Source organism: Periplaneta americana, chromosome 2 (genome assembly GCF_040183065.1).
Source record: "Periplaneta americana isolate PAMFEO1 chromosome 2, P.americana_PAMFEO1_priV1, whole genome shotgun sequence".
In the NCBI taxonomy this organism is placed as follows: Eukaryota; Metazoa; Arthropoda; class Insecta; order Blattodea; family Blattidae; genus Periplaneta; species Periplaneta americana.
Genome location: NC_091118.1, coordinates 184,008,981 through 184,035,348, shown reverse-complemented (window position 1 = coordinate 184,035,348; position 26,368 = coordinate 184,008,981). Strand labels below are relative to the sequence as shown.

Sequence of the window (26,368 nt, the reverse complement as noted above, 5' to 3'; positions counted from 1 at the left end):
TCTTTACTATTTCTCCATCATTGAATTGATTTAAATCACAGGCGAGAAATTGCGTAACTAGCCAATAATATTCCATCACGTTGTCTACGTTTATTTTCTTGAATATTCTGGCGTTTATCAAGATTACTTAATGGATTTGCACGTTCTCGACCTAAAATAATTTCAGAAAATCATATTTCGTTTTCTACGCACATTTGATATTATTTTTATAAATTTCTTTTGGAAATAATACGCACAAACAACATTTAATTCCTCGTACCTTTTACTGCAGCGTCTTTAAGGTATAATGTCGTATTTAGTATAGTATGCAAAAGTTAAGATCGTAAATTTTCTTCGGAATAGTACGAAAAATAACATTTAATTTGTCTTACCTTCTAATTCAGCATGCTCTTTACGACATAAGGAGTAATGTCGTTATATATTAAATGTATTAATGCCTAATAGGATTTTAGAGCATAACATACATCGTATGTTCTCCCCTTCTAAACAGCAAAAAAACTCTTCCTCCCATTTCTCATGAAATAATCGTTTTCTAACGCGTACACACTGCTTTGATAATGCCATTATGCCACCACTGATATTGCTTATGAAACTGATATAGAAACTGCCCACGCCTTGGAGATGCGTCAGGGAAAAACGGGGACTGTGAAGATGATGTCACTCAGAGCGATAAGCTCTGTGAAGGTCAGTGAGGCACGATGCCCATCCATGATTTATATGCACAATATATTGTTCATATGTGCATTAATATTATGTAACATGTTATAATTAAATGTACAATATAAACAATAGGTTATTTAATATTATAAAGTAAAATTACTGACCGGTAAAGATAATTTGCTGTAGGAACTGTACTCCAGTCATTGTTATTGTAGCGATACGATGGCATTCCCTCCCCTCCCTTCCTTGCTCCCTAATACATTACGACAGTCATGTCAATTGATGCCCTTAGGCGCAAGCGCGCGCTTTAGAGCTCAGGAGAGCCTCTGCTCTTTACAGCGGAAAGGAAAGAGACAGACGAAAGAGGCAGTATATGCCGCTTGGTCGAGCTATATACAGGGATGGCCTGCACTGATTCAATGAATAAAGGGAAGAGAACTTATTAAAACTGTATCCATGTTAATTTTTAGATTTGTCTGAGAAGTATAAGTGCATTATAACAATGTAAGTTTTAATGTTAATGTTAATTTTTACAAGCCTGCTTTTATTGAAAAGGAATATTTTCTCAACTTTTTTACAGAAAAGTGAAATTTTCAGATATATTTATTTTGTAGCCTTACAGGTACTGAAACAATGTTTTCGCAAAAGTAATATATCGTAAATACATATTACTGAAGATAGTATATTGAGAAATATTACGGTTAAAATTCTTACAGTGATCATACTGAAGGTAGTGTATTAAAATTTTGAAAATATTTGCATAGAAAATGTTTGTAAGGAAATGAATTAACAAAGCAACTACTGTTACAACATAAACAAAAGATATACTGCATGCCCATGTGTTGTAAAAAAAATCAGCTCTAAGCTTCAACATATTTCGAGAAAATAATTTAATATTCTGATGATAGGAAATTGCTCAACAATATCACTTTCAAAATATAATGCGATAAGACTTTTGTTATATAATATTAGTTGCACTTAAAACATATACCTAAGTTACTTTGCTTTGTACCATAATATCGTTTTGATTAATTTATTGATTATTTATACAAGGAAAAAGACACCATCAATATCAATTCCAACTTACCATGTCACACTCAGTCTCTTTCTTTGGGATATCACTTTCTTTATGAATGAAGTGCTTCATTCACTTAATACAGTATAGTTGTACTACTATGGAATTTATGTGAATATTCCTTCTTAACTCTTTATTATGTTATTAACGTTCAAAACATTACATTAAAAAATTGGTGGTAGTAGGCTACTTTTGTTTTACAGACAATGTTGTTGTTTTCTAATGCCAGGCGTTTGACAATAAAGTCATTTGACCTCTTGCACTGCAATATTTTTCAAAGATATTATCATGACCAGCCAATGAAGCTCAGATTTTGAGGTGTTCCGAATCCATTTCTTGGTTTGAGTTAGTTAGGGCAGTTAGGAGACTGATATATTCCAATTCTACGTAGGTGTTTGGCCAAACAATCATGGCCTGTTGCCAATCTAAATGCAGCTACAGACGATTTTCGTGGTAAATCGGGAATTAACTGTGGATTTTGATGCAGAGAGTTCCATTTTTTCCCTTGGAATTGTGTTATCAAATTTTGTTTGTTGAAGTCTAAGTATGTAGATTTAATAAATCTTTTCACAGAGTAATACGTAGATTTAGTAACAGGTCTGTAAGTAGCAGTGCTGCCCTTCTTTGCTAAAGCATCCGCATTCTCGTTTCCCAGGATTCCACAATGGGATGGTATCCATTGGAATACAATTCTTTTATTGAGTGATATTAATTGAGAGAGCATTTTAGTTATTCCTGCTGTTTGAGATGAAGGTGTGTGTTTAGAGACTATTGATAGAATAGCTGCTTTGGAGTCTGACAATATAACTGCATTCCTAAATTTATTGATGTGGCATAGAAGATTCCTGAGACTTTCACTTATTGCAATGATTTCACCATCAAAACTTGTTGTTCCATATCCAAGAGCTCTATAAAGTGAGAAGAGACAGCACGTAACACCTGCACCGGCACTTTGTTCTCTGGAGATCAAGGATCCATCTGTGTATAAATGAAGCCAGTTTTGTGGATGATACCTAATATTAATTGTCTCTAAAGACAATTGTTTCAGTATTTCAGTGTTTACTTCTGATTTCAGTATTTCTTCTGTTAAATTTAGATTATATTCTATATTTAATAGAGTTAAAGCGTTTGGTTTAATTTGTAAGTTTTCTTTTAAATTCGGGATATTGATTTTCTGTTCTAATTCTTGAACAATTTACAGACTATGTAGAAAATAGTTTGTGCACCACAATTCATACGCGTAATCCTTCTTCCTTCCATAACTAGCGCTTAATGCACGCGCACGACGTCAATGTCAGAAATATGCGCATGCTTTGACATCACTGCATTACGATATAGTGCATGTAGGCCTAGCAGTTAACTCAACGGTTTACGTACACCAAATGCTCTCTCTTATTATTTTCATCACACTGCCATTTTTAAGAATAAGTCCCCATTCCCAAGCTCTCTACGCCATTGTGCCGTTTTTAAGCATGCATATTAGTGTGTCCCTCTACAAACCATAGACCTTCACAACTCAATCAGCGAAATGCTATATATTATGTGACATATAAGCGGTGAGAATTGCATGCAAAAGGGAAACTGAGTGTGCTGTAATTGTTAAACAGCGTCTTTAGTTTTAATGCTAGATACCACCTTTACTTGTGAGCAGTCCATAACCCAGCCACGGCGTGAGGAAATTGTACCCAAATCCCTTTTCGATGTTTTTAGTGCTGCTGAGCAGAACCTGGAAATGTCATCAGTGGAGAAGAAAATGTTATTTTTCATATGACAGTTATCTAATATCTGCATCTCTTAATAGGCCTATATTTGGAAGTATTTCTAGCGCCTCTTAATTATTGTCATACAGAATAAAAATTATTAGTACAATATGCAACGAGCCTATAATGGTAGTAATTGAGGGGCTGGGTGCAAGAAGTGCATTTTAGAGGATGTGCCCTTTTTGAGTAAAATGCTTTGTGTTCTCTGATCTGTTATGCATATGATCACCAAGTTGTAGTTCAATACTGTGATCATAGCGGTCAGGAGTATCCAAAATGTAAAGGCATGCATAAGTAACATTATTACGGTTTGAATTTTCAACATCAATTTTCTCAAAACTTGAAAGAAGTGCCTTTCTTGCACCCAACTCCTGAATTAAGACGCGAGTATGTTTAATTACCATTATAGGAAAGTTTCATACGACTTTTTATGCTCGACCATATTTCTAACTTGAAATTATTCATAATAATAATAATAATAATAATAATAATAATAATAATAATAATATTTATTAATACTATACACTTGAGCTACATTAGGCATTGCAGCCCGAAAGAGCAGAAGCTCGTGCTCGGGCGCAGTTCAGATCAGTTATACAAAATATATCACAAAATTACGAGAGTTCATTGAGCACAATCACATTAATAAATGGTAAAATACATACAGCATGTAATAACAGGGTCTATATACAAATAGAAAATACAGAAATACATGAATATTAGAGTAACAATTTTAACTCAATTGGCTTAAACAATTAAATAATTAATCTGATTTGTTTCTTAAATCTATGTGTGTTAAGTGTACTTAGCTCAGGGTAAGCTCTAATTAATGTATTATATATTTTGGGTCCAAAATTTCTGCTGTGTTTTAATCCAGCAGTTGTGTGGCATTTGGGAGTATTTAGAAAGAAACTGTAGTTTTGTCTCGTCTGGTATTCATGAGGATCATATTTAAATTTATTGTGGTTTTTATGGAAGTAAATCAGCAATTTTTGTTTATAAATTTGTTCTAGATTTGATACGCCAAATTCCTGAAAAATTAATTTTGTTGGGTAATCAAAAGGTTTATATAGACAAATTTTGATAATTCTTTTTTGGAGCAGATTTAAAGGACGGAGAGTCGATTTTGCCATTCCTCCCCAACCTAAAATACCATACTGAATTATTGATTGAAACAGAGCTAAGTACACAGTACGCAGAACATAAACAGGTAAATAAGAGCGTAGAATGGAAAATTTGTGGATTGTTTTACGCAATCTGTTAGACAGAAAGGAGATATGCTTGTCCCATTTTAAATGTTGGTCAATAATAATGCCTAAATATTTAACTTGTGAGGATATACTCAAAGCGTTACATGAGCAAGTAGGTAGGTTACAATCATGTATAGTTATACTTATATTATTATTTATTTCTAGTTGCTCAAGGCCATGTGATGTTAATGAAAATGGTATTAATTTTGTTTTAGAAACGTTCAAAGAAAGTAAGTGAGCATCCAGCCATTCTTTAATAATATTAATACCACTGTTAGAATTTTGATAAGTTTCATTCCAACTCGAACCGCTAAAAATAACCACAGTATCATCAGCATAAGAATACAGAGTACCAGAATATTTCTCAATGTCAATTTTAAGTAAATCGTTGATATATATATTAAAAACAAAACAGGACCTAAAATCGTCCCCTGAGGTACACCTATATCAATGTTACGTGATTTACTAAGGTGATCATTTATTTTAGTTGCTTGAGTTCTGTTACTTAAGTAAGATTTAAATAATTTTAAAGCAATTCCATTAATTCCTAATCTATCCATTTTATTCAAAAGTATACTGTGATTGACCGTATCGAAAGCTTTTTGTAAGTCTAGAAAAATTCCTAGACATTTATTTCCTACATCTAATTCTTGAATTATTTTTGAGGTAACTGCCATAATAGCATCATCAGTGCACAAATTTTTTCTGAAACCAAATTGATTATCATTTAGTAGTTTATTTTTTTCTAAAAATGTTATTAACCGTGTTTTTATACATTTTTCAAATACCTTAGAGAGACTGGGTAATAGTGAAATGGGTCTGTAATTATTAAGATTACTTTTGTCACCAGACTTGTGAATTGGTATCACCACAGCATGTTTTAGGGCTGAGGGAAATACACCTTGAGATATGCACAAATTAAATATAAAGGCAAGTGGTTTAGAAATAGCTTCGATAATAAGTTTCAGGGTATTTGTTGTAATACCATCAATACCAGGAGCCACATTATTTTTTAAACTGTTTACAATATTAATGATTTCACATTCGTTTACAGGAAACATAAACATAGATGATATACTTTTATTATAAAGCTTATAGTGATGAGTACTAAATACTTTCTTTTTTATATTAGATACGATGTCATGACTTACATTAGTAAAATGATTGTTAAATTCATTTGCGATAGTTTCCTTATTTTCAATTGTTATTCCATTTCGACTTATAATTGTCTTTAATATACTATTTTTATTACATTGGGTGTCAGTAGCTTCGTTTATGGTCTTCCAAAATTGCTTTGGATAAGTATTCATGTTAAGGTTATCTAAGTGAGGAGCGGAACTGACCTTCTGAATTGTGAGATGTGCGCAGACGCGAAAGTCTTGATTTTTTCCGAGGAACAAACGTCATTGACCTTGATATAATCTACAGAGTAACATGAACATTAATCTTGATATAACCTGGAAATTGATTTAGACATTGAAAAACGAGATGACAAATTGAATTTATTTGAATATTATTTACAATTAACGCTAATTATTATAGTAACAGAACATAACCTTCTGCGACAGTATTGGATTTCTAGCCTCCGTGACGTTTCGCTACTTGTCTTTCGATTGCATATCCGAGAATAATCGATACTTGCGCTTTTATAATGCTACAATGGTGATTTCTGATTGGCTGAACAACTGAACTTTAATGAATAGGTGTACTTTAATGAGGTGCATTAAAGGGCTGCTACCAGGTGTATAATTACTTCATTTCGGTATGGTCGAGCATAAAATCTTAAATTACACATATTCTTCCGTTACTGCTTAACATTACATTATAACTGAAAAGATATTTAAAGAAAAATTGTGATATGTGAATTATTCTCGATAATATTTATCTATCATTTATAACTCAGGAATATTTCAGAAATAAGTTGTATTAAAATTACCTTTGGAGAGACCGAGACGTAGATGGGAAGATAATATTAAAATAGATTTGAGGGAGGTGGGATATGATTGTAAGGATTGGATTAATCTTGCTCATGATAGGGACGGATGGCGGGCTTCTGTGAGGACGGCAATGAAGCTCCGGGTTCCTTAAAACCATTTGTAAGTAAGTAAGATTTGTAAATATGTATAAATATGGTTGACATAAAGCAGGGTACCTGGACAACAAACTTGATAAATTCGTCTCTCCTGTAAATTTTTCTTTTCTCGATGAATAGAACTGCTCTAAAGCTGACTGTTGTTGTTGTTGTCTGAACCTCAACAGTGATACCAATAGGGCATCACTTTTTAGGCAACTAAGCCAGGAGAAACTTATTTTTCTGAAATGTTTGTGGTGTAAAGTTCCACTGTGTTTTGAGCATATTTACAACGATTTCCACTACTGTGATCAGTACAGTGAGTAATTTCAGATATGCTTACATTTTCTTATAATTTCTTCATTGACTGTTCTATATTCAATTTCATGAATATTATGTATTCGATGTCATTTTCATAACTTTTATTATTTGAGGAGATTTTGACAGTTCGGTACGCAGCTAGATGAAATTTATTGCCTGATATGTCTAGCATATAGCACTGTTTGAATTACTGTAGCTGTTACAGCTCTGAATTATTTTTTTGTTTTACTTGGTTATTTAACGACGCTGTATCAACTACGAGGATATTTAGCGTCGATGGAATTGATGATAGCGAGATGATGCCGAGGATTCGCCATAGATTACCTGACATTTGCCTTACGGTTGGGGAAAACCTCGGAAAAAACCCAACCAGGTAATCAGCCCAAACGGGAAACGAACCCGCGTCCGAGCGCAACTCCGGATCGGCAGGCAAGCGCCTTAACCGACCGAGCTACGCCGGTGGCTCCTCTGGATTGAAAAATAATAATAATCTCTAAAAGTAGGCCCTTTCCGGATGTAGAAATTTATAGGAAGGTTTCTTATTTGAAATAGAATGTATGGGAGAAAAATCGTTATGAAAATACATTATCACTTGGTGAGGTTTCCTTGTTAGAATAAAACATATCGTGTTGAAATCTTCACTACAGTAGTTTTCAAGTAGGGGAGAGTTGGGTAGTATCGGACATCGGGTAATATCTGACAGTGAGTTTCTTTCATATACCACCAGATGATAGTACCTGAATGACATGGTTACGTTTCTGTGATGTCGCATACAGAAACGTAACCATGTCATTCAGGTACTACGATCTGGTGGTAGGTGAAAGAAACGCACTCTCCGATATTACCCGATGTCCGATACTACCCACTCTCCCCTAAGCGTAAATATTTTGGCACCGTATTTCAAAAATGAAAATGATCAAAATTGATCAAAACTCGGAATCGCATCCCTTTAATTGTCATTTTAGTTTGTAATTTATCCTTGTAGGAGCATGATTATTGAGTGTCAAATTACCTCTATATATTTTGGATTCCATATACAAACATAAAGTTTCGTTCCCAATTGTATTCTGAATATATCTCCATACGTCGATGCTAGGCGTTCTACAGCATACCAGTACTCTGAAAAGTGAAACAAGAGGTGATAAAAGCATTTAAATATGACTAGAATAACAACTAATTTCCAGATAAATTGTTTACATTCCATGGAATTTATTGTACTAGTTCATGACGCATCTTGTATTGCTTGTAATTGTGAGTTGCGCAAGAGAAGTTTACTTGCTTAATATAAACAGCCGTGGAACTTGAAAATTGCATAGGCTATATGCCACTTGCTTATGCGAAATCTGTAAGTTGCTTATAATTTCAAAGTGACATCGTCTTCATAGCTAAATAGACGGAATTGAAAGTGGATTAAAATTTTAGATAATTTTACTTTTGTGGAGAAGACTCTTCGCCGAGTGTGATATCAGGCTGACAGCTCTGATCTCCTTACATTTTTTGGCATTATTTTTCTTCGATATTGGAAGCAACACTGTCTCCGTAAAATCTTCAGGCCAGTCGCCTTTCTCATATATTTCGTTGCATAATGATAGAATTTCCTTCTTGTCTTCATCCAAGCATTTCACTAGTTCAGTAGGGATTCCATCAATTCCTGTTGCTTTCCCATTCTTCATTTCCCTAAGCGTAGTTCAACTTCTTCCCTTACAATAGGAAATCCTTTCACGTCTTCTGGTGCTTCGTCTTCTATAGCCAAGTCATCTGGACGATTCCCTGTCTCATATACAGCAACTCTACTACATATTTCATCCATCTGTTCAGCATTCCGATCTGTCTGTTATGTCATTTCCGATTTCGTCCTCTATCAACCACATGGCTTTGCTGTTCTTATTTGTGAAGTCCAAACATTTTACTTCGTGATACATTAAATCATATCTTCCTTCTTTCTCTAGATCCTCTATTTCTTTACATTTCTCTTTCATCCAGTCTTCTTTCGCCTTATCAGTTTCTCTTCTTAGTCCGTTGTTAAATTTCCTGTAGTTTCTTTTACCTTCTTGTGTGTTGATGTTTTTCCATTTTCTCCTTTCCTCCATCTTCTCCAACATTTTCCATGTGACCCAAGGTTTCTTAATTCTCACATCTTCTGTTTATCCTATTGTTTCTTTTGCTGTTGTCTATATACTATTCTCAGGTGTGGATTCTAATGTAGCGGTTTTCTCTTGAAAATTGGGTTCAAAGTTTCTTCTTTCCTCTTCAGTCTTCAGTTTTTTCATGTTCAATTTCTTCTCACTTGTCTTCCTCTTATCTTCTTCAGACGAATAACTACTTCGCCTATCAGGAGGACATGATCTGAGTTAATATCTGCTCCTGGTAAAGTATTCGCATTTTTAAGCAATTTCGGAATCTTTCCTGTACCAGTATCTAATCTATCTGGTATCTGCTTTCGTCCCTTGGGCAAGTCCATGTGTATGCAAAGTTAAGGGTCATTAAAGCTTTTCTAAAAATTTATGCTACATTTGTAGTTTCTTGGGGTGCTGAATCTTAAGCTGAGATCAGATTTACTCTAGGACGTACCATTTTTCCACAACATGCATTGGCACTATGAGCAATGTGAATGTAGCGTTATTGAATTTAATATGGAAAAGTGAGGAAGTAAAACATGTCCTGTGGCAAATGTTAAATATATATTTTGTGCGAGATCGTGCGTATTTGCTTGGTTTCCGCACAATACCAATCCGCGGAAAGTCTAAAATTCCACATTCAGTATTCCTAACCTAACACACATAACAATTTCCCTCTTCTTACCGCTTAAGTGACGTCTTGATTTTACTGCTTTAGGCTATTAACATATTATTTTTAGAGACGTTCAATATAGTAATAATTATAAATTGGAAACTTACCACTGCAATTTCACCTAAATTGCACTGTTAAATATTGTTTTTAAATATTTGCAAAAATTAAGTAAACTCTACAACTCCACTAAAGTTACTGCATTCGTGATGCAAGTAACATTAAGGAAGCCGTGAAAAAATCAACAAGATTCCAGACTCATCATAGACTGGGGGGGAAAAAAAAGACAGACGTATATCACGGCCTGCTGGAGTATAGTAAACACAGAAAACATTTTGAAGCAACAATGTTGAAGATAGATATTTTTGTTTTGCAAATTTGCCGTCATTGAACAGAAACCAAGATGGAGATTTCATTGCAACTAATTAGAAATTCCTCTTTCAGGTATGTAATAAACGATCTTCGCACAAAATAATGTACGATACACGAGCGGTATGTTTTCTTTCAATTCTCGGGAATTAAAAAAACTACGTTTCGCTTTTTCAAACTTATCCTCGAACATGAAAACGTCAACGCTCTTGCAACGCATATTACTATTACAAAATCTATTAGATTGTTATAATTAACAACTCACATTTAGTGAAATGCTTCATAACGACTTTTTTTGTTCATGGTGAAGTTGCGTTTATTTCTTTCCCTTTTTTGTGAGGTTCAAGAGATATTCTTTGTGGCCGTGTTTTTGTTCCCAATGACTTCTTGCTCTGCTGGTCCATTCACAGAGGAAATATGGAAACTTAGTATACCCAGCCTGCTGACCAAGGAGCGTGCACAACTCTCTCAGATCTCCACAGATCATCCAGTTATGATTTTTATATTTTATCTTTGTAAGAACCAGTTCAAGATTCTCATAAATTTCTTTAAGGTGTATAGAATGACCCAACAGATAACGAAGCATACTTGTGGCCATTGAGCAAAAGCACTGATCACTGCCTTCAGACTTCTTTTGGAGGGAGCAATAAAAGTCTCCATTCATAGACTTCGTACTGAACGTTAAACTTTTGTATCAAACCAGGAATATCACTGCAGTGTATTAAGGCACCCTCTTGTGAAAAGTAGGAAGTAAGTTCCTCTTCTCTTCTCCTGCACCAATGAAGAAATGTTTCTGGTGTTAGAAAATTAATTATTTTTATTATATAGCATAATAACTCACCTTTTTCCTTGCGTAATCCTAAATCTCTTACTAAATCATTGAATTCAAACTGATAAACTCTTAAGGACTTTCATTTTCTACATCACACAGCCTTCTAGATTATTTTTCTTATGCTCATCAACAGCTTCATACAAAATTTTACATTAGAGCAGTAGGTTATGGATGCATCAAAATCACCAGTATATTAATACTATAAAGCATAAAATATAATTTTGTGTAAAAATATTGCGTGATGTGCCATATTATGTCATTTATGTATCCAGTACACAAAAATACATAAAGGACAACTAACTTTTTTTTTTAGTTTTTTTTTTCATCGCAGGCCTATGATTATTAGTCTGCACAATATAATTAAAACTTTCAAGAGACAAAGATAACACACATGATTCCTATCTTTCTTAGAAATGAGACAACACTGAGGGTATCCGGAAATAAACGGCACGGAACTCGATGATAGCGTGCTGGGCTTTATAAGCCAGGGCGCCCAGGTTCAAATCCCGGTTGATGCGCCCTGAATGTTGTGTTGGACAATCCCGTGATCCAGGAAACACAGGATACTCCGGTTCCCTGTGACATGCCAACAATTCTCCATAATCATAAGTCATTACGAATGTAGACCTACTGCCTGTGCTGCATTCTGGATAGTCCCTTGTGTACTAAGTGGTCTTCTCTTCCCGGCACTAGCGACATCTATGAGCGACGAGCGTAAAGTAGGGCGGATAACGAAAAATTGAGGATCCTTTATTGTAGAAAAGTAAAGTTCTAGAATTAGCCGTCACAGTGTTTCTCTTATCCACGGCACTTAAGAGAATGAAAGAATACATCTTTCTAAAAAAAAAAAAAGTGCTAATGTTTTGTCAATGTGTAGGCCTGTAGTCACCAGAGTAATAAGATACATTCATATCTTACCTTCTGAATTACTGCCCATTTGCAACAAATTGCCCAGTATGGGAATAGGTTTTGGTCCAGGAATCGACGCTGTAATTTCTAATACTTCCTTCGTGCTGAATCGGTAATGCAAATATAATGCAAGTAAAGCCGCCAGAAGGAAGCTGAGCGCTATGATCAACATCCTGTGGAATTATAAATCACCATTTGTAGTTCATTTACAGTAAATATAGTGACAACATAAGCAAATCAATATTGCAAAAACTTCATCATCAGCAGCATCATTATCATGATCGTCGTCGTACCGTAGTATAAAGAATTGTAAGTATTATAACAAATTGGTCTATTCCTCACAAGGGAGCTTTCCGAAATCTTGTCGGAACACAGGATATAAAAGATCATATATAAATAAATAGTCTTTATCATTGTCATGAACAGTGGTATCATGAATTAGGAGAAATTGAGGACCGTTTTCACAAAACTCAACAAACGCCACTTTAAACATTTTACAGGAAACTTTTTTTTTAGTTTATTCTCGGACGTTTGATACCGTAATTCTGAAAAAAAAAATAGACATTGTTTTTCTTTAAGAGATGCATTAATTGATATAAAGTGCAAGTATTATTGTTATCTTATTTATTTGGAAAAAAAATGTGACAAAAGTTAAGAATTTAACAAAACTCAACATATCCACTTGTTTAAATGCACATACCTTAACATGTTTAATTATTCTTCATTCGCAGCTGGTAAAATTCTCATCAAAGTCATTAATTCGTATTTTAAAATAATGCTAAAGTACTGCTGAGTTAAAAAAACAGTTAATTGAACACACTGAAACCTAATTTCAAGCCTTTTTTTTTTTTTCCAAAATTTGTTACTGACATACAGGAACTCTTTATTTGCATGAATTAAATATTTTTATTTGTGCAATACATTACACGAATCACTGAAAATCAAAATCGTGCAGAATAATCTCAGTCCAATGGTTCATCATAATCCATTATATTGTCAGAATATTTGGCAAATCTTTTTAAAACCTTGCTCTCTTACGAATTATCATTATGGAAGTAACTCATTAACATTCTGACATCATTAGCTTTGTTTTTGCTGACATGGTTGACCAGTGGAAGGTCAGGTGCTTTAGACATTACAGAAGCACTAGTCTTCCTTGGTTTAAACACTTGAACTTCTATTACTTACTGGCTTTTAAGGAACCCACGGGTTCATTGCCGCCCTCACATAAGCCCGCCATTGGTCCCTATCCTGAGCAAGATTAATCCAGTCTCTACCATCATATCCCACCTCCCTCAAATCCATTTTAATATTATTTTCCCATCTACGTCTCGGCCTCCCCAAAGGTCTTTTTCCCTCCGACCTCCCAACTAACACTCTATATGCATTTCTGGATTCGCCGATACTTGCTACATGCCCAGCCCATCTCAAACGTCTGGATTTAATGTTGCTAATTATATCAGGTGAAGAATACAATACGTGCAGCATTGTGTAACTTTCTCCATTCTCCTGTAACCTCATCCCTCTTAGCCCCAAATATTTTCCTAAGAACCTTATTCTGAACTTCTATTGGTACAGAAAAATACGTTTTGTACATAACACTTTACTTTATTCTTGCAAATTTTTTGGTACCTACGTAAGTACCCTCATCTCTGACATTTTAAATGGTAATTTGGGTTTTACAATATTTTTTGCCATCGATTTTGAATCATAAGTATGCTAGTCTTTGCCCAAAACTTTACGTCCCCAAACATTGTCATAATTTCTTAATACTCTGATGGCAATGTGGTGTATTCATGTCTTCTCAGCTCTTCCTCTGTCAATCGAAACACATGGTCCGGAGGCATGTACCTTTCCAAGGATAGAAAATAAATGTTTAATTTCTTTAAAAATTCAGAGCTTTCCAGATAACCAACAAGCATAGCAATCATTATGCAATTTTTTTTCTGAGACCCACAAGAATCTGAAAACAATCGAAGAGTTAAATTTCAGGATTTTTCTGTGAGTAGACATTTTTTCTAAATTACCTATGTAATCCTTCAGTGGCGTATTAACATACCTGTCACTTTTCTAAACATAGCAGCACATAGGCCTACTGGAAAATCTTCTCCATTTCCACCTCTTACGAAATATGAAATAGACAAATCTTTCTAGCTTTTTGAAGTCCTTCTACACCGTTTAGGTAGATCAGTGGTGGGCAAAATGAACGCAACCCGCAAGACAGGATTTAAATGGCAACCACATACTGTGGGAGGGGTTGCACTCTACAGTGCAGTGACGTATTTCGCAGCTACACTCCTACCTACAATATGTAATTAGAATAGTCCATTCACAAGATATTTAATTAATCATTTTTCAAAGCAATTTCTTTGAAATTGGGATTTATATCTGTGCATGCTATTTTCAGTTGCGCAAGGAGATGAGCATCGCTTAAGCAGGATCTGAGGCTGGACTTTATAAATTTCATTTTAGAAAACAGCTGTTCGCACTGGTAGATTGATGAATACATACCGTCAATTCCCATAACTATAGTTCTGGAACACAACTATGGTCCACGATACAACCATTGAAAGATAATTGTAGAAGTAACATAGATAGCTGCAGTGACTTGAATTCAAACTACAGTACAGCAAAAATATAGATAAACGAGATTCTATGTACGTTGTGGAGTACAAAATTGGAATAGTTGTATCTTGGACAATAGTTATGTTCCAGGACCATAGTTATGGGAAATGACGGTACTCATTATTTTTGAAGCAAACTGTCTAAGCAGTGGATATGTAGCACTGGACATCTTTAAAAAATATAGCCCCCAGTAGACCTTCACATTCTGCTTTTAAGAAGCCATCATTCTGCAAATCCAGTACCTCTAGGCTAACTGCAATTCTGGGATAACATTTTCAATTTAAACATGAAAGGGAGTGGAAAAAATATTGAAATCTTTCTCCATCCTTTGAAAATCACGGAATCTGTGTTCTTTGAACTCGTATAACAGGTGATCTATTTTAAGAATGTACATATTTAAGTTCGCGTCTTGAATATTTGTAACTGATCCTAAACATAAGAAATGAAAGAACCGCTTTTCTTGTAAGTGTGATATTCTCTCGATTCATATGATTCTACGAAAGACATTGTATCACTAATGAAGCTTCGAAGTACAGCAATCCAGTATAATCCGCCACATACACGCGCAGTATTTTCATGGAGTGGGGGAAGGGGAAGGTAGGGAGTAAGTTTGATGCTTGGCTCAGGTCTAACATCACTGCGGCAATGCCGCAGGAATGCCCGCCATTGAGGTAGATCAACTTTCATTTGTCTTAGCAAAAAATGATCCTGTTCAACTCTTGTGCTATTTCTGTATAAATTGTCTCGAAAATTAATTGGATCATTTAAGCAGAAAGAACCTGCAGCACTTTTTTTTACCCCTGTTCTCAATGATTATAGTCTAGTTTGGATGAATGTCGTTATTTTTAGGCGCAACTGTATATTTCTTGCTTTTGTATTAACGTACTTTGCTTCTACTCCTCCACCTATACAAAGCATTGGTTAGATCCCTATGCATATATCCCTCCATTTTCCTCGCACAAGCCCCTCCAACGACCCAATTGAAATTTGAAGCACGCGAAAGAAGAATTTCTCCGCCAAATCTTCCACCTGCACAGACGCACCAGAAATAACACAGTTTACACTACCACAAAAACAAAGCCACTCTTCACACACCTAAGCAACACAAACAGGAAATACACACATTCGGCAGTAAATCGCGTATACACACAACACATTTTCGCAAATCCCCCGAACACAAACAACAGAACAACACTGGAGAAACTCCTCTACAACTACCACCAGCCCCCACCACCAAACTAAAACACACAAACAAAACCACAAGCACGTGTTGGAAATTTGAATACTGTCTGAGAGGACACACGACAGCAACAGAGAGGCAGATGAATAAAATAACACCACACCATGAAAGTCTCCAGAACGATTCAGACGCTTCTGCCACCGGAAGGGGAAACTCAAAAATGTATGTATGTATGCACAGTGTTCTGCCCAAGAGCAGGTCTTTAACTGCAAACCCAGCATTTCCCTTTCTTGCTTTCCTCTTAATCTCCCCATATAATACCTTAATGCTGTCTATCAACTGATATCTTTTACCCCGAACTCTTGTCCCGTTCACCATTCCTTAAGCGTTCCAAATTAACAAATTAGGCCTACACCAAAATAATTAAAACAAAAAAAAAAATAAAGTAAAAAATAAAATAAAATAAAATAAATAAAAAGCCAATCACCGCACTCACACACCTACTGGCACTTATACCAGAAATAGTGTCATATATAGTATGTAAATATATATTTATTGTTATTTATGTACAATGACTGGAGAGGGCATCCTGCGAGTATAAGACCCTAAAACGACCTCTGGCTCAAAGCCAGTAAAGTCAATAAACATCAACAACTCTTCCTGCTCCTTTTCAATAGCTTGAACGGATTTTGAATTCTGAGAGTGCTTATTCAATTTTCATCACTACTCACAATACATGCACTTACAACAACGACCAGGTTTATAATGAATTAGCGCAGGAAACAACAAAATATTATATAATAATTGAGCTCCAAAATGCGTCACTGTTGTCAAAATGCAAATATATTACATTGTTGTAAAATATTGTAGCTTGTGAAACAGGATAAAAGTGTGAAATGTTGAGTTAGAGGATATGTTGAGTTTTGCGAAAATTTAAGGACTGCAGAAGTTAAGTTTTGTGAAAACTCTCTACATTGAGGCTCTCTTTTCAACGGAAAATGTTTAGTTTTGTGCTATTATGAGCACTGCATTTTTTTCCTCTCATTACAATTGACCAGAATCCGTCAAGATCCGCAATTCGAAAAAAAAAATGAGTTTTGTTAAAACGGTCCTCAGTTTATCCATCCCCCCTCACAAGAGAACATTCCCGGATCAATTCGAAGCCCCCGTCTTGTACCAGTGGTCGTCAGCACTCGCTGAAATGGGTAACGGGTAAGAAGTGTATCGCAATATGTACCGTCGTGCAGAAGGAAGAGGGAGGAAGCATACCCGCCAGCAGCCATGGATGCACGCTAGGGCAATGTCTTATCCGCGGGTAAGATACGCTAGCCCGAGGGTGCACTGTGCCAACGACCGCTGTCTTATACAGAGAAGTCTTCATCTTTGTCAGGAATAGTGGTATCATTAATTAGAACAAATTGATATATTTCCCCTTCACAAAGGAAAATTCGAAAATTTAGTCGAAACCCCACCTTAAATATCTTATACAGAGAAGTATTCATCTTTGTCATGAATAATAGTGTCATTAATTAGAACAAATTGATACATAAAGACATTCCTAGACGACTCTTTAGATTTATGCAAATCTCAGCTTCTGCTGAAAGAGCTTCACTATTTTGACAGATAATCGCTAAAAAATATAATATTATCTTATTATAAGAGTGAACAATATTGGAATATTTTTATATTTCTATTGGAGTTTGCAATTGAGAAGATTAAGATGCTCACATATTTCAGTAAGGAATCCGAGGTCGCTTATGGAATCCTCATTTTCTACTACCACAGACGCTTACTACTGACATCATAACTTCAGTTTTGAAACGCTCTTGCCAAATTCTGAGTCATCAAATTCACTCTGTTTAATTTATTTTTCTTCACTTTATAATGCATATATGTTTATTTTAATTTTCTGTCAACAAAATTTATGTAAACATTTAATATTGTAAAATTTATGTAGGAGAGTATACTGATACTTTCTGGGCTACCTCCAATGGGAGGCAGTTAAAAAAATAAAAAAAAATAAAATAATAATAATAATAGTAATAATAATAATAATAATAATAATAATAATAATGAGGGATTTCCTAAAATAAATAAATAGACGAAAAATAGATAAAAATATTAATTATTATTAATTAATTATGTACCCAGTAAAGCATATTTTACTACATAAAATCATCACAATCTCTTCATTCTATGACAAAAAATCACTTTCGCATTCCTTTTTAAAACTGCATTTACGTTAAGATCTTGAAATTTTGACAGAGCACCATAATGGTACAATGAGGGGGGGGGTAGAAGCCTTTTCCCAAATAGCAAGTACAAGCTTATAATTTTCGATAGATAATGCGCTTCCACCCTTTTGTATTAATTCTGTTGGAATTTTATCGATATCTGGAGACTCGTACTTTTTCAGATTTTCTATCGCAATTTCGACTTCAGAAAGTGTGGGTTCGGGTATAAATGGCTCAGCAGTTTGTATTTGAATTTCGTCCCAATCATTTCTATTTGGCCCATGTACATTTACTAGTTGCCCAAAATAGTTCTTAACAAAGAAAAAAAGATACACAATGAGGTTAACATAAAAAAATTATCTTCGTACACAATTCACTCTATATTAACATTAATTTGGAGTGATTTATTAAAGGATGCAGTCAAGACTAATTTTAAAAAAATGTTAATTTATCCTTGCACCAAAAATGGATGTTCTCTGGACCAAATGATCCTATTTTAATTATTTGCATGTAATAAGGATTAAGAAACATGTTAAAGGAATTATCCTTGCAGGAAATGAATGCTGTCTGGTCCAAAATGATCGTATTTTAATTATTTAAATCCAATTTCAATTAAGTAACACATTAAGCGATATATCCTTATATCAAACACGGATTTTCCCTGGACCAAATGTCCTATTTTAATTATGTAATTACTTTACATTTATTTCTAACAAGTGCAGTGAAGCGCTATGGCGAGTTATAGAATAAATCTGTTTCTGTAGCTGCGTTTATTAGGAAGCGAATACAAAGTGAGTGCGGTAAACTCATTGTAGAAAAACATACTTTGAGCCAGTGTTCTTGTCGAAAATACTGTCTTTCCACACTTTCGTAGAAAAATAACAAATATGATTTAATAAAGGAAAAAAACACCACAGAGATAACAAACAACTGTAAGTCGGAACTCGACTGCACTTCATTCCTGCCTAGGTTTCAATACTGCGATTAAATTCCCGTAATAAAACGAAACTTTATTTAAATTGTTAAAATTGTTGCAATAATATAGGAATTAAAAACTCACGTGAAAACGTCTGTTTCAGCGTTCTGGATTTGAGACTTGTCGTACAAAACTGTGGAATAGTCGAGACATACAGTTCAAGGTCATGCCACTGCACTGATATAAAGCATTGCCAACCCTGCGGCTGGATGGATTCGCATAATTGGTTCCAAATTATCGTACTTTTCATTGGAGGATCATACATTACATATATGCATATTCATATATTCATATTTATTGTCATCATACGGCTTTCAGGTAGTGGTTTTCCTCACATTTCGGTATACTGTCCACCACTACCTTGCTTACATTCCATCATATATCCTTTAAATTTCTCTTATCTGTGTCTCCCCAAATCTTCCAATTATCTGAAGTTTAACCCTGCTTCTGTCTATTTCTTTCTCCATCCTTTCTGATGTACAGTATTTACAACTCTTAACCTTCTTTGTCTTCCCTCAATATAGTTCCCGAATGCTATGCAATACCGTCCACCTTAAGGTACGGTTTGTTTACGGCGATCATCGCCGGGCGCACATCGCCAGCGATTGTCGCCTGAGTTGCTAGCAGTTGAAATGAATGCGTACGGTTTCTTTACAGCGAAGATCGCCAGCGCTGTTCGTTGGACGCGACGCAGATCGCTGGAGGTTGCTTCTGAAGCAAATTCAGGACGCACATCGCCGCATTCATGTTCAATAATCGATATTTAGACAAGGTCATGTTGTAATATCGAATATCTAATCTGTACGCGTTAACCACGTCTGTACGTTTTGGCTGCAAAACAAATCAAGACGTTTTGTAATTTTTCGCGGTCTGAAGACGAAATTATTATTGAATATGTGTCACAACATAATGCTCTTTTTAATATGAGCATGTGAATTAATAAACAAATTAAAGAATAAACCCTTACATTACAGATTACATTTTTATCACGCCCGAGCCCCAGAGATTTTCGTTCAGTGTTCAGTAAGGGGGAAATTCTCTCTTCTGTAAGTTTTCCACCAGCTCCCTTGCACTAGATTTCGGCTGTCATAACCTCAAATTTTACAGAGATGTAGTTGATCGTATATTATACCAGGCATAATAAAAGCCGAAACGAACCAAACCTAACCTATCACATGTTCGTACATGTAAAGTGTATAAGCGCTAGTTTAGCCAATTTTTTTAATTATTGTTTGGAATACACCACGTAATGTAATACAGTATCATAATAATAATAATAATAATAATAATAATAATAATAAACAGTTCATAACCTGAGTTACTGCCAATCTTTTAGCTGGAGTTACGGGGATCTTGACAAAATGTGTACGTAATTTAACATTGTCTTTTCAATTAAACTCAAAACATAAACTGATCAGGTGAGAGTCTGAAATATTCGTTAAATTTTGTAGCGTTTTTATAAAGATGTCTCATTATCATTGTGTTAAAACAGCCTTCTGTAAACCTATTCCTGAATATTTAATTAGTCTGTAGCTTTTTCCTTTTATAATACCCATGCTCGATAGTGATATCGTCATCTCCCTCTTCTAGAATAAATAGCAACTTTATTATCTTGGATTTATTCATATAATTTTTTGGTTATGTCCATGGCCTACATTAATTTACTTGACCATAATATGTAGTAGATGAAGGAATAAACAAATGAGAATCTACAGCGATGTGCGTCAATAAAGAAACCACTTCTCGGCGATCATCGCCAGCGTTTATAATCGCCGGCGATGTGCGTCCGACGATGATCACCGTAAACAAACCGTACCTTTACTCTTATATAGAAACATTCGCGTCTACATCTACTCCTCCATCTCTACTACTATCATTGTCATCTTTGATTACTGTTATCCCTACTTTTATGTTTATCGTTAAAACCTTTTTATCTGTGACTAGTATTGACTAGTATTTCTACTATCACATCTAATTTATCTTATTATATTATTTGTCTCAATTATTATTGCAATGTTCTAATGTTTGTGATACCTCCATGCTATTTCTTGTTCGATTCACTTATCACTTTTTCACTTTATTGCATACATGGGCACAATTTTCGGTTACGTGAGGCACTCGATTTGAAATAGTTTGTTTACTAGGAGAGGAGACTGCAGAGTAGGACGGGAAATATAAACTGCTGTGACCTGCGTCACCTTATCGTAATCGCTAAGGCCGTCAGTGGCGAATTATTAGGAAAGCGCTTGGTTAACATGAGAGACTCGAAAACTTTTATTCAATTTGGCAAATTAATTCGGCAGCTTTAATAATAAACCTCTTTATTATTTCTCCATCACTGAATTGATTTAAATCACAGGCGAGAAATTGCGTAACTAGCCAATAATATTCCATCACGTTGTATACGTTTATTTTCTTGAATATTCTGGCGTTTATCAAGATTACAACCCTCTGTATTATTATATAAGTCAGAGTTTCTCAAACTTTTTTGAAGTGGGGACCACTTTTTCCAGTCACTTTTGTTCCCTTCGAAAGCAAATTTAATCACTTTTGTAGCATATTTTTATACCACCATACTTATATTTTTAAATATAATTAATTAATTAAAATTAATTTAATTAAATTAATTTTATATTAGTATTAGCTAATTAAACTAATGATAATAGAAGAAAATTCACTTTTGTTTCTTTAATAATTCAAGGTTATTAGAGTTTGGATTATCTTTAACATATTAAATAAAAAAATAAATAAATGTTGGTACTCATATTAATGAGATGGATGAGCCTGCCGATTCTTCCACAGTTCTATATTTGGAGTATGCTGGTAAGCTTAAGTTGGAGATCGTCATACATCGAGTCGATTTCGGTACCCTACTTTGTTTTTATTAGAAAACCTTTTCTTACACAGATACGTAGAAGCAAACTGAATTATAATCTCTAAAGCACCATTGTACAGTTCACTATTATTCTCTTTTCACTTGTGATGGGGGTCCAGAAATTAAACATACCTTTCGCTTGGCATTTCATTTTAAGTCCGGTCTTATTCGAGAGCTCAATTAGCTGTTCTCTATCACTCAATGAAAGTTTGTTAGTTTCAATATCGCAATGAAAGTGATCACGAACCCATGAAAATTCGTTATATTTACTTGCAAATAAGTTTCAAATTGTGACCTCAGAGTTGTATTATTGGTGTACGACGTACAGTATGTGACCATTTCAATGTGCAGACTGGGTGTCGGCAAAACTATTAAGAAAGTCATAAATACATGAAAAGGTTCGGTACTCTGTTATGAATTCGGGTTGTCCCTGGCTGGATTATAGGCGCGGCGCTAGATGTGCAAGGGAAAGATGGCGAGAAACACCACATTCATAGTGCTTTAAATCCCTCTATTGTTATTGAGAGTAGAGTGGGAAGTCAGTAGGGGGATAGAGTAATAATCTATACTAATAATAAATCTGTAGCCGAAATTTTTCTGGTACTTTTCGATTTTCCAAAAATAATTGGTCCTAACATATATAATTAACCACCCTGAAACCGAAAATCGCTTTTTTGAAATTTTTGTTTGTATGTCTGTCTGTCTGACTGTATGTTTGTTACATTTTCACGCGATAATGGCTGAACGGATTTCGATAAAAATTGGAATATAAATTAAGTTCGTTGTAACTTAGATTTTAGGCTATATGGCATTCAAAATATATTATTTAAAAGGGGGGTTATAAGGGGGCCTGAATTAAATAAATCGAAATATCTCGCTTATTATTGATTTTTGTGAAAAATGTTACATAACAAAAGTTTCTTTAAAAATAATTTGCGATAAGTTTTATTCCTTGAAAAATTTTGATAGGACTGATATTTAATGAGATAAATGAGTTTTAAAATTAAAATAACTGCCATCTTAAGGCCGTGTAATGAATTAAAAAAAATGACTTCGTCTATAAGGGGCCTTGGACAGCAACAATCGAAAGCTATGAAAGATAGCCTACAGATAATGTTTCTGCGTTTCTATGAAGTAATATCGGAAGCTAAATTAACCGATTTGTATAATTAATTATTAATTCACCATTGGAAAGTGTAGTTTCTCTAGATGGACATAATGCTATAATGTTATCACAGCAACTTCTGAGTGAATCGAGGACAGGTAAGATTAAAATAGATTCTTATGCACAGAAAACTCGATAGGCTATTCTGTATATTCGTTTCCTGTATTTCCTAAACTAATTTTTATGACCAAATGAGTTGTCTCTGGATCAAAATGATCGCATTTTAATTTTTTAATTCAATTTAAATTAAGTAACATAATAAACGATTTATCCTTCTATCAAACACGAATGTTCCCTGGATCAAATGTCCTATTTTAATTATATAATTAGAGACGTAGATGGGAGGATAATATTAAAATGGATTTGAGGGAGGTGGGGTATGATGATAGAGACTGGATTAATCTTGCACAGGATAGAGACCGATGGCGGGCTTATGTGAGGGCGGCAATGAACCTTCGGGTTTCTTAAAAGCCATTTGTAAGTAAGTAATTACTTTATATTTATTTCTAACGGGTGCAGCGGAGCGCACGGGTACGGCTAGTATTTCATAAAATATCAGTACTGGGAGGAAAAGTGAAAGAGCGACTGCCATGTGTCATTTCCAAACTCTGAGATTTTCAGCTATAGAGAGATACGAAATTCGATTTGAATTTTATTTTTTCCTCTGCCATTTTTGAAGGATCACAAAGGCAGACCTCGAGGACCACAGGTAGTCCGCGGACCATAGTTTGAGAAACGCTAATATAAGTTATTATATAAGTTGGCACCTGGGATTTCGGCAGATGAATTTTGTTAATGTGAATTCGAGAGCGAGTTCCTCACCGCTGCAAGATCGGTTGTTATCTCTGTCGCAGTGGAATGGGTAGGACATAAGAGTAAACATGCTCGCCGAGTATTCTATTGGATCTCTGGACAGTCACCTTCAAAAACTAAACAAATATTACACTAGTCTATATGTGTCTTTGGTATTCCCAAGAAACTAGTTCGATTAATTAAAATGTGTCTCAATGAAACTTACAGCAGAGTCCGTATAGCCAGTTTCTATCTGATGCTTTTCCAATTCACTGCGGGCTAAAGCAAGGAGATGCACTATCACCTTTACTTTTAAACTTCGCTCTAGAATATGCCATTAGGAAAGTTTAGGATAACAGAGAGGGTTTGTAATTGAACGGGTTACATCAGCTTCTTGTCTATGCGGATGACGTGAATATGTTAGAAAAAACTCCACAAACGATTAGGGAAAAGACGGAAATTTTACTTGAAGCAAGTAAAGCGATAGGTTTGGTAGTAAATCCCGAAAATACAAAGTATATGATTATGTCTCGTGACCAGAATATTGTACGAAATGGAAATATAATCTGTTATATATATATATATATATATATATATATATATATATATATATATATATATATATATATATGGAAATATGTTAATCCTTAGTCAATAGATAAGACTGAGTTTTACGAAATACGAACATTAAGAGATAGAAAATGGGAGGCAGTAATGATCAAAATAATTATACCGATTTATTTTTTAACCAGCAGACGTGCAGCCTTTAAATTTAAAACAAAGATTCACTCATAAAATTGGGTTAGACTATTCATCTCATCTCTCAGAATTGTTTCTAAAATTTATAAGGAAAGTGAAAAAATTCAATTTAATGTAGGCTACTCCCTTCAAATAACTTGAGTTTTACTCCCGAGCAGAGAGGAGAAAGAAAGGAGTTGACGATTTTAAAAATTAACTAAACTATACTTAACTACAGACGTAGAATTTAAAATGAAGGTTACTCTCTACAATATTGGTTAAACATTCTTAGATTTTTTAAATACCATATCCTAAGGTACTGATGAAAAGGCAGAAGGGAGTGAGAACTCTCATGTCATACGATCTCAATGAAAGTCGATATCTGGGGATCTTTGCGATCACAGAATAGGAATAAGGTATTATTTAGTCCGACTTTGTCCCTAAAGTGATGGAGTGGGACAAAAATGAGTGAAAAATTAAATTAGATATCTTAGGGGTTTTCGAGACAAAAATTACAAATAATATATTTGTGCGAATTCAATATGGCAGTTTCAGTACTATGAATTATATTTAAAAAAATTAAACACCGGACACCGCAAAAATACATAAACACAAGTAACACATGTGCAGTATTTAATGGGGTATGTAACACCTTTTGATAGTAGGGCTATACATTTAGTAAAATCCAAAGTGTAATTTCTACATATTCTGAATTAATTTTGTGCTGGAATTTAGTATAGCCATCAGCAGGCTACGAGACTTCGGACCCGATAGAGTAGTTCAGTGGGAAATCCGCATAACGGCGTACTGAGTATAGTGGTAAAGCGTACAGTGGGTGGGGGTATTGTAGAATGAATGCCAACAAATACGCAAAGGAAAATGCTCCGGATTTGAAGGTTCTGACGAATAATTATTTGGTTTTCATACAAACCTATTTTCAAACTGAAACTATTACACGGTTGGAAAAGTCGGAGCAAGAGATGCCAGGAGCCCTAAAATTAGTTGAGGAAATGACACAGAGATTTAATGAGACACCAAGTACACCGGTTACTGAACGTGTGAAACAGAAGTGGAAATCAGTTTTATGTAAAAATAACGGACATGGAACATTGTTTAACATAAACAGGAAATTACTGGACATGGAGTCACCCGAGAATAAAGGACTGTCTCTTAGAGATTGCAATGATGTTAGCTTTTTTCGTTTTGCTCCTATCACGTCATGCGAAGTAGAGCGCACCTTTCTGCAGTACAAACTTTGGCAGATAACCGAAAAATATTTACGTTTGAGACACTGAGAATGTGTCTCGTAGTACATTGCAATTCGGTACTGTAACTACACTTCCTAAAGACGACCATTAGGATAAATGAAAAAATTAAAATTGCTACATGCTTATTTCCACCATTAACACTGTGTATAATTAAACACAAATGCTTATAAAAGAAAGGAGAATAAATGCTTTTCACATTCTTCTGACATCATTGTGTAATGTATATTTACTTTCAGAATGTACATATGTGTGTGTTCCCCCATACTACCGTACTCTACTCTAAATAGCAACGTTGTTACCTCAACACATCTCTATCTACCTGCAGCGAGTCAACAACCTATAGTGCATGCGCAGTAAACTTATTGTATCGGGTCCAAAGTCTCGAAGCCTGGTCATCAGCCAATACCTCTAGATTAATAAACAACTTTTTAGAATCCATAAAATACAGTATTTATTGTAAATTGTAATTATATTTTTTAAT

The 26,368-nt window shown here is 34.7% G+C and overlaps 1 protein-coding gene across 1 annotated transcript in view; it reads right to left on the bottom strand.

The window, feature by feature from the left end:
* The window catches only part of LOC138695215 (uncharacterized), a 101,038-nt gene extending 81,337 nt beyond the window's left edge, over positions 1-19,701 (bottom strand). Inside the window, exons 1-4 of the mRNA XM_069819675.1 lie at positions 19,134-19,701; positions 12,044-12,207; positions 8,150-8,256; positions 3,371-3,461 (exon numbers count right to left, since the gene is read on the bottom strand). Coding sequence (XP_069675776.1) covers positions 3,371-3,461; positions 8,150-8,256; positions 12,044-12,206 — 361 coding nt within the window. The 5' untranslated portion in view covers position 12,207; positions 19,134-19,701. The remainder of the gene's footprint in view (positions 1-3,370; positions 3,462-8,149; positions 8,257-12,043; positions 12,208-19,133) is intronic.
* Between the last annotated feature and the right edge of the window lie 6,667 nt (positions 19,702-26,368).